This window comes from Nuphar pumila, chromosome 9, assembly GCF_984573655.1.
Source record: "Nuphar pumila chromosome 9, dmNupPumi1.hap1.1, whole genome shotgun sequence".
Lineage (NCBI taxonomy): Eukaryota > Viridiplantae > Streptophyta > Magnoliopsida > Nymphaeales > Nymphaeaceae > Nuphar > Nuphar pumila.
In genome coordinates this window covers 1,593,780-1,602,583 of record NC_143257.1, presented here as the reverse complement: position 1 = coordinate 1,602,583, position 8,804 = coordinate 1,593,780, and the positions used below count along the sequence as shown (strand labels likewise).

General features: G+C 43.0%; 1 protein-coding gene across 1 annotated transcript; it reads right to left on the bottom strand.

The window, feature by feature from the left end:
• Positions 1 to 2,792: 2,792 nt before the first annotated feature.
• On the bottom strand, positions 2,793 to 6,938 carry LOC149828165 (O-fucosyltransferase 19-like). Its single transcript, XM_090018121.1, has 8 exons — positions 6,549 to 6,938; positions 4,956 to 5,028; positions 4,799 to 4,869; positions 4,625 to 4,713; positions 4,035 to 4,167; positions 3,725 to 3,957; positions 3,165 to 3,641; positions 2,793 to 3,027 (listed from the first exon to the last, which is right to left on the bottom strand). The coding sequence occupies exons 1-8, from the start codon at positions 6,936 to 6,938 to the stop codon at positions 2,793 to 2,795; spliced, it is 1,701 nt and encodes a 566-aa protein (XP_089874247.1).
• Positions 6,939 to 8,804: the final 1,866 nt, after the last annotated feature.

Here is an 8,804-nt window from a genome sequence, read left to right as displayed (position 1 = left end):
TCTGATATAATTTTATATGTAATTGGGTCAGATAATCCATTGGATTTGGACTTGGATCCAGATGCAAATCTGCATACAGAATCAGACTCGGATTACTAAATCAGATTCTATTTGCTTTACTAATTGGATTGGGCTTGGACAGATGTCGGATCTAAAGTTGACCCATTTTGACATCCCTACTAGTTTCTGGACGTAACGGGCATAAGGCCAGCCTGATGCCCACCCTTATGTGTGGATCTAATTGGATATGGATCGCTTACCCACTTTTGACAAATTGAAGTAGGACTCGAACCCAACCTGAATCGTATCTACTCAAAGAGGAGGAGGGTCCTTGAGTCATTCATCACCATGGAGCTATGTCACGAAGATACGCGGACACGAGGATGCGTTATGTGGGTCTGACTTGCAATTTTTGATTTTTTTCTAAAATTATCGCACAAGGGCATGCAAATTTTATTTTTTTAATCAATAAATTTATTTCTTCGTTATTTTAATATTAAAATGCATTTTTGATGAAATAATATTAAAAAGTATTAAAATATTAAGAACATCAAAATGATAGTTCTGTCAGTCTTCATGTTCAAGAGTATCCGCTCGTGTCAACCATCCACACCCAAAATGGCGTGTCCATGTGACATAGCTTTTGTGGCGTCATTATCAACTCTTCTTCCCTCTCTAACACTCGCCCCTATTGCTACGGGTAAGGGATGGCAGTGGACAGGGGAACAACGGGGCCCCGCCCTGCCTCGCCCCGTTTGGACCGGGGATGAAGGGCTTGAAACGGGAATGAGGGTTAAAATCTATCCCTGTGTGGGGATGGAGGCGGGGATGGACTTACACTTTCCCCCACCCGCCCCATCCCATCCCCGTCTCAATCCCCCCCGTCCCCAATCCTTTAAGGATTGACTATAGACCGAGGGAAAACGGGGCTCTGCCCCGCCTCACCCCCATTCGGACCAAGGATGGAGGACATGAAACGGGGATGGAGGCGGGGGTGGAGGTTAAAATCCATCCCCGTACGGGGATGGAGGCGGGGATGAAGGTTCAGATTTTGAAACGGGGCAGGGTGAAGACCATGTCCCCCACCCCGCCCCGGTCCACTGCCATCCCTAGCTATGGGTGGGCAACGAGCCTACTTCAAGCAAGGCCATGGGTCTATTCGGGCTGGGCTGAGCCTCTATACACACACACACACACGTGAGTCCAACCAAACTGCGGGCCAGCCTGTGCCAGCTGGTTCGGGCCGAGCTTGGGCCTATAAAATAGACTCAACCTCAGCCTGCGATGGGCTGGCACCCGGCCGGTTGCCCACCCCTACGCCCCACGATACTGCTTACTCTGTCACTTGGATGCCTGTATCGTGTCTCTTTGTATATTATTTCTAATAGAAAATTGCACAACAATAACGTGTCTCGTGTCCTTGTGCCATATCTCCTATTCTTCTGGTGCGAAAAATGGCGGAAATTTGGTCACCAAACGCCCTCAACTACCCGAAAACGTAATCGCAAAGGTACCAATTAGGTCACCGAACGCTCCCCCTCTTTCATCTTTGCACTCTACTGCTGCACCTTCACCCATGAGAGAGAGAGAGAGAGACAGAGAGAGAGAGAGAGGCATTGCGTGCTTCGCAAAAGGGCATCGGATTCAGTGGAATCAGTGCAGAAACCATGGGGGCAAGCACTGCACGAGCACCAACAAAGGAAGAGGAAATAAGAAAGGTCGTACCAACAAAGCGTAGAGCTTCAAGGTGTAAGAGAACGATGTGGAGAAGAAAAATAAAACAATGGTAGCGACTGAAGAAGAAGATGATGGGGGATGGCTATAGTGACATTGATAGACTTTCCCAGAAGATGTCCTTATCACCCGATTTACATGTGATAGAACTGCTTCCGGGGATTCTTTTGTGGCTGGTATGGTGAGGAGGAAGTTAATTGAGCACTCAAAGATGTATTAGGACCAAGACAAACTAGAGAGAAGACCTTGGTATTGCAATTTGCTGCAGGAATTATATTGTAGTGGGCTATTGCTTCTCTAAGAGAGTTTCCAACTGAAAGTACCACAGAGAAATTTGAAATAGCAGGTACTGTGTCCCCTCCATAAGCTCTTTCTTCTCTGACAAGATAAAATTTTAGACACCATTCTACCCTTTTCTCCTAAGATGTAAGCTAACTGAATTCTGATATGATGCCTATAGATATGCTGAATTGCTTTTAGCTTTGCTTTTTTTATCAGAGAGAGAGAGGTGCTATGTTCATTAGTCTTGTATTCCTCCAGCTTAATGTTTTGCAAGATACAAGCCATGGTACAACTGTGTTTTTCCTTGATATTCATCTTTTGATACTGTATAACAAAGTGAAGGTTGATGACTTTGCACTAAGATCCCATGCTGCCTGGTTTTATTGAATGCCTCTATTTCATTTGGCATTTTAATGCAACATGGGAAAAAATTACACTTTTTATATAGGAGTAACTCATGCTTATGTATGTATCTGTCTTCAACCGGCCACTGCATGGGCTATGAACAAACCTTTATGCAGGCTCTCTTTTCCTCTTCCTAATACAAAAGATTCCCAACTTGCAGAGCTAACTGTGCTGTCGGTAGGCCACAAGTTTTGATATGCCAATACTTCAAGCTTGCAGTGGATGGCCCTTTAGAGCAGCGAGCCATGCAATGGTATGGGAATATATCATTAACAATCCTTTAATCTCCGTGTCTTTCTGAGCTGATCTTTATCCCAAGCAGCTCAAAATAATCCCATACTTTAAAAATGCCAGGACTTTTTGTTGCAGAACTATCTGCCCGACTGTCCTGAAATCATTCTCAGGCTCGTTTGTGACTTATCATGACATATGCAGTCGGGATATGGATTTGCATAAAAGCTTTCCTCAAGCCTTGGGAATGAGCTGGGCTGTCTTAAATAAGGAGCTCCCATCCTGTTTGAATGTATTTCCTTTACCATTGATGAGAATTTATCCCATGATATTTCTCCCCGGTCATAGCGATCTATTAGATCCACAAAGTTCTGCCTGATGCAACAGAATGGAAGTTGTCACTCGTCATTCATATATAACCTATGAAAAAGTTATAAAACATACTCCTGGCTGGTATCATTCAGGTTGAGTATCTGAATTCTGAACTATGAATATCTGTTCTTACTTCTTACCTGTCTGGGTTGATGGTCTTGTGGAAACCTTCAAAACTTCGATGTCCCTGCACGGCTTTGGCCATGTTCCCATCATATGTGAAAACAAAGACATCACTTTCCAGGGCTACAATGTAGTCCAGTGCTGCAAGCCTGTTCTGATACTGTTTAAAAGGATCCAATTCTTCTTCCGTTGCTAGCGTTGAATGTGTATACACTTTAGGATATTCACTTTGAAATGCAGTCATGCTTTGGTTACCATAAATTTCACCTGCAACAATGTAGATGGTTGTTGTGGAAGGATAACCCAATGCTTTCAGGAAAAGTGCAGTTTCTCTTGGAGCCATTGGGCACCCTCCTTGAAGTCTTCTCTCCTTGCTGTCAATCTCTTTCTCTTTCCAATGCTTTACACTATATCTCATATCTTGCAGCTCCTTTGCTTCATCTTCTGTGAGGTTGTGACTGCAGCCAGTGAAGGCTAACATGTCCTTCTCATATCTGCCACAGATAAAATACCTCTTCAAGTCTTTGTTCCAATCTGTTGCAGTGGTTAACTTCGTATATATGCAGCTGTAGTTTACCTTAGATGGAGAGCAATATAGGGGCTGCCATCACTTCTTAGCCTGGCCACTAGTTTCTTTCCGAGCTCTTCTATTTCAGGCCTGTATCGAAGTGCTTTATAATTTGCACGGCATCGCAACCTTTGGATCGAACTAGCAAGGCCATTGTTTTCCAACCGAGAGTCTGTGTGCGTGAACTTTATAACCTTGTGGTGCTTCAATAGTGCTAGCACTTCACCTTTGTAATAGCTTGCCTGCCAGCAGAAGCCGTGGAGGGTTAACTGATAAGAAGTGGATCTATATGTTAAAGGATTCTGCAAAAAAGGCTCACCTTAGACCAGGAAATAGGCGCTTTTAGATACGGTTTCACATTCTTACACTCTGGTGGTAGAGTCTCCACTATCTCAATGTCATCCTTCAGGACATTTATGAAGTGCTCTGAATCGAATATGTCCGTGAACTCACTGTAAGAAAATTTAAAGTTTTAATTCATTCATGATCTGAAAACAAAGACTCAGCACTAGGCAACAAATTCGTGAACCTGAATTCTGAACCTTAGCCTTAAGGGTGCATTTGAATGCTTACAGAGATCCACAGACGAGCAGCTCAAGGTCAGATCTGGCGTGAAGCCCATGCCAGATCAGACCATACAAAAGGATGCCTCCCCAAAAATAGCTTAAATTCATGGAAGTTCTTTTTTCTTTTTCAGATAATCGGGGAAAACCATCTCACTCACTTGCGAGCTCATTGGTATAAGAATTTCTGGTCCCCCTTAAATCCTACCGGGGAGTACACCCAGCTTCGGCCTCCTGGAAAGGGATGCATGCTTATGGGTTTCAAACTCGTGATGTCCTTTCATCTTGGTGACATTCATGGGTTGCTCCTACCAGATGAGTTGAGCTTAGACAATGCAATGTTTACCTTGGATCTGTCCAGAAGGATTCATGGTCCAAATATGGGAGAACAAGTGTTGCATTCATAATTTTCGCGATTGCGACCATATCACAGATCTGAAAATCAGTTCATCCAAAAGGTAAACTTTTGAAAAAAAAAACCATAGCAAAGTTTCAACCAAAAGATAAACTGATAACATACTCCTGTTCTCATTTGGTTCAATCCACCGTTTGCATGGACCAAAATATAACCGTTTGTGCGCGATCTCGTTCCTGCAAGATTACGAGCCGGCCATTTTCTTACGGATACCAGAGATTTTTATGAAAAAAATGAAGAAAAAATGATAAAAATTTCGTACTTATCCGATTTTTTGGCCGTGCAATACATTGAAAATAATTTTCACTGTTTGGCTTTAACCAGATATCAGGAACCTGCTTATATATACAAAAGCTAAAGTCAGGATTATCTGGAGGCAAGTTTGGCAAAGCTATGCTATATTTGACATTCTTCTACTACTACTAGCTAGTGGTGTTCATCTTTGAGATAGATGACCCTTAGTATGGATAACACTGCTTTCTTCCTTTGCTTGAAACATGTGACATGTTTCAGCAAGATCTCCAATCTAATTATTTTGGTTTGGCTCATTCAGTTGAATGATGATCCAGGCACCTTTGTGTGCTTACAGAGTAGTAGGCCGCTGGTCCCCGAGGAAGGATTTTCACATGCCACAGGAAAACATGGAACCCAGGCATGGGCGGGCCATTTTTCCTGTGGGGCTTGTTTGTTTCATGTCCTGTGAGAAAATGACCCTTTTCCCGTAGGAACATGCCATTGTTTCTTGTGAAACAAACGGGCCCTTAGTCTGATGTTTGGGTGCATCAAGATATGGTGCTAGTACCAACGTGAGCTCTGTATGATTGGTAGGAGCTGTCAGTGCAGGTCTCCCTGTGGTGGGACGTTGTAGGTTCAAACCCTATTGGTAAGATGACTAATAACTGGTGGGGGGTCTGACTAACCCCAGCTTGCCTGCCTTTAAAAAAAAGATTCAAAGGCATCAGCAGAGTAAGATCAAGGGCGACTATCTGTCTGTGGACCTATCCAAGCCATGCTGCTGGGGCCAGGTCATTATGGACTAGAAGTCTTTGTACGACACTATAATGGCATGAGCCCATGAAGGCTTCGCTCGTAGGGGTCTCTTGAATGTCACTAAGTTCAAGGGATGTCACAAGTTCGAAACCCATAAGTATGAATTCTTTGCAGCAAGGTTGAAGTTGAGTGTACTCTTTGATGATAAGCAAAAGGGGACTTCAGGTTTTTATGCTAACAAGCTCACGAGTGACAGGTGGATTTCCTGGATTATCCCAAAAAAATGAAGACATGACTCAATGTCCTATTTGGATGATCCATGAAATCCAGATTTTGTTCTTATTTCATGTATCAAACAAAGAATGTGTCATTACAACAAACGAGACTTTAAAGGTCCCAACGGTCCACAAGATCCATCTACCTCCAAGTCCTCAAGCAACACGATTCTAACACCCGAGCTTCTAACCCGATACTTTGGAAACTCGGAACACAACCCCAATTCCGAGTCGAGCGAACCAAAAAGAAAACCAACACAAACTCGATCAAATCCACGATACTAAATCCCAAAATCGCATATTCTCAAACACCATCCACAGAATAAATCCAGAAATCTTCTCCCAACAATCCTAGAATCCAAAACTTCAAAAAATATTTAAGATAAAACTAGAAAAAAAAATTAACTAAATCCCAATATTCCAGCCCCAAGGGGTTAGGCTAAGTATAGAGGTAGATATAGGTCTCTGATCCCGAGGGTGATTTCTCTGTCCTTCATAAAAAATCCTGGTATGACAGGTTGAACTTGAAAATCACGACAATTATCACGCTTTTCAGTTTCACGTAGAATTCTAGAGAAAGGGAGACAGACCGTTAGCTCCTCGCTCCTGGTCCGGCGCCTCGGCACGAGGTGCTCGCTCTCGGCGAGCGCGTTGACGGCATCTCCACCGCCGGCGACCGTCTGCATCACCATCAGGCCGGCGTCGGGCTCCTTCCTTCCGGCCAGCCGGACGTCGAGGTCCACGGACGAGATCTTGAAGAAGTAGGAGACCGCAAGCAGAAGCGTGAGGCCGGAGATGGCCTTCCTCCCCGCGTGAACCGTCCGGAGGGCCCGCCAGAATAACCCCGCCACCGCCTGAGACCGGCGGAGGAACGGGTGGCGCTCGTCGTCGGCGTCGCCGGAGGCCGCGAACGGGTCGGAGTGCCTCCGCCTCGCCGCCGGCCCGCTTATCCTCGGGCTCGACGCGGTGCTGCTCGCCATCTCCGCCACCGATCGGAAAGTCGTCAGAATAACTGAAACATGCACGGAGGAGGACAACGGAATTGGTGGTTAGTTTCCGTTTCCTTGTTTTCTAGAGAGAGAAACAGAGAAAATCTAGAGAGAGAAATGTTAGAGAGAGAGAATGAGGGAGAGGTTATTAGTGAGAAAAGATCCCTGATCGGGACCATACTTAAAGAGGAAATTAGTTTTTTTTCCTTTTTTTCTTTTTTTTTCTTTGCTTTTAATTTTTTCCTGTTTAATCAATGATACTAATGATTTTTTGTTTTTTTTTTCTTTGCTTTTCTTATTAAATTAATATTATTTAATGAATAGAGAAGAAAAGGTCAGGACTCAAATTGATCCATTGATCAATGTCAGATGGACGGCTGACAGTACTCAAGTTGGGAAGGGACTCAATCTTGAGCATTGATGAGATCAGGGCACGTTTGGAGAAGGGACGCTCTTTTTTGGCAGTTTTTATTTATTTATTTATTACGTCATAATTTTAATACCTTTAATGTCTTTGTTTTAGCACCTGCCTACTTTTGCTCATAGCATCACGTTAAGGGACCGGAAACTATCTTCAAATTCCCAAAAAGTCCCTTGTGTAGTACTGTGGATTCGAATGGTTGGAGGGTTTCTTTGCATGGGGTCTTTTAAGTAATTTCCTTTCTTATTTTGTTTTAACCTTATAACCACGTATTATTGCCTAACATAGTTGTGGGCTCTCCTTAGTCGGCCTCGTTGACACGTGGCGCCTAAAGAATGATCTACAAAGATGACACATTTCTTATCAACGGCTCCCTGTGTATCACAGTATCAGTATATATTATTGTGGATATTATAGGTACAAACGTTTTAAACGGCAAAATAATGGCAGTCAAAATCGCATGAGAAATTGAAAAAATATATTTCTCATGTTTTCACAGGCAAGATATTGAACAAGATAATTAATTTGATAATTGTAACAATGCATGTAAAAATAAAATTATATATATATATATATATAAATAAATAATGGGCCGGTGTAAGAAGGTAGGCGTTGCATCCATTGAAAATAAGATGAGAGATAATCGTTTACGGTGGTTTGGACATATTCGGCGAAGGCCTAATGATGCTCCAGTTAAAAGGATAGAGAAATGAAAAAATATATTAGTTAAAAGAGGTCGGGTAAGCCTAAGAAGACTTGGATGAAGATGATAGGAAAAGATATGAATGCTTTGAACCTCACCGAGGACATGGCATTGGATAGAAATGATCGGAGGAGAAAAATTTATGTGGAAGACCCAGAATGATTTTTTTTTGTTCATATCACCGACCCCAATTGTTTTGGGATGAAGGCGTAGTTGTTGTTGTTGTCTGTTATGACTGCCGAGCTTTTGGAAAGATTGTTTCCATTTTTTTTCTAAAATTTGGCTATAGAGTTTAAGTGTGATTTTCTAGCAAATCGATCATGCAGAACACATTTATAGGGTTGGATTTTTTAAAAACAACCTGAAAACTCTTATCCACTGCTGGTAGGCACGCGGTAGGCACAAAAAGCGTTATTTACCTATCCATTACTCTCTCTCTCTCTCTCTCTATATATATATATATATATATATATATGGAGAAACTGCCATTAGGATTAGGGATGGCAGGGGACAAGGCCTCCACTCCCGCCCCATCTCAAAATTTTGCCCTTCATCTCCTCTTTCATCCTTGCACAGGTTTAGATTTTAACCTCTGTCCCCCGCCCATTCTTCATTTAATGTCCTCCATCCCTAGTCTAAATGGGGCGAGGTGGGGGGCCGTTTCCCCGATCCTTTCACCGTTGCCATCTTCCACCATTAGAAGGAGATGACAAAAATAGGAAATTAGCACTTT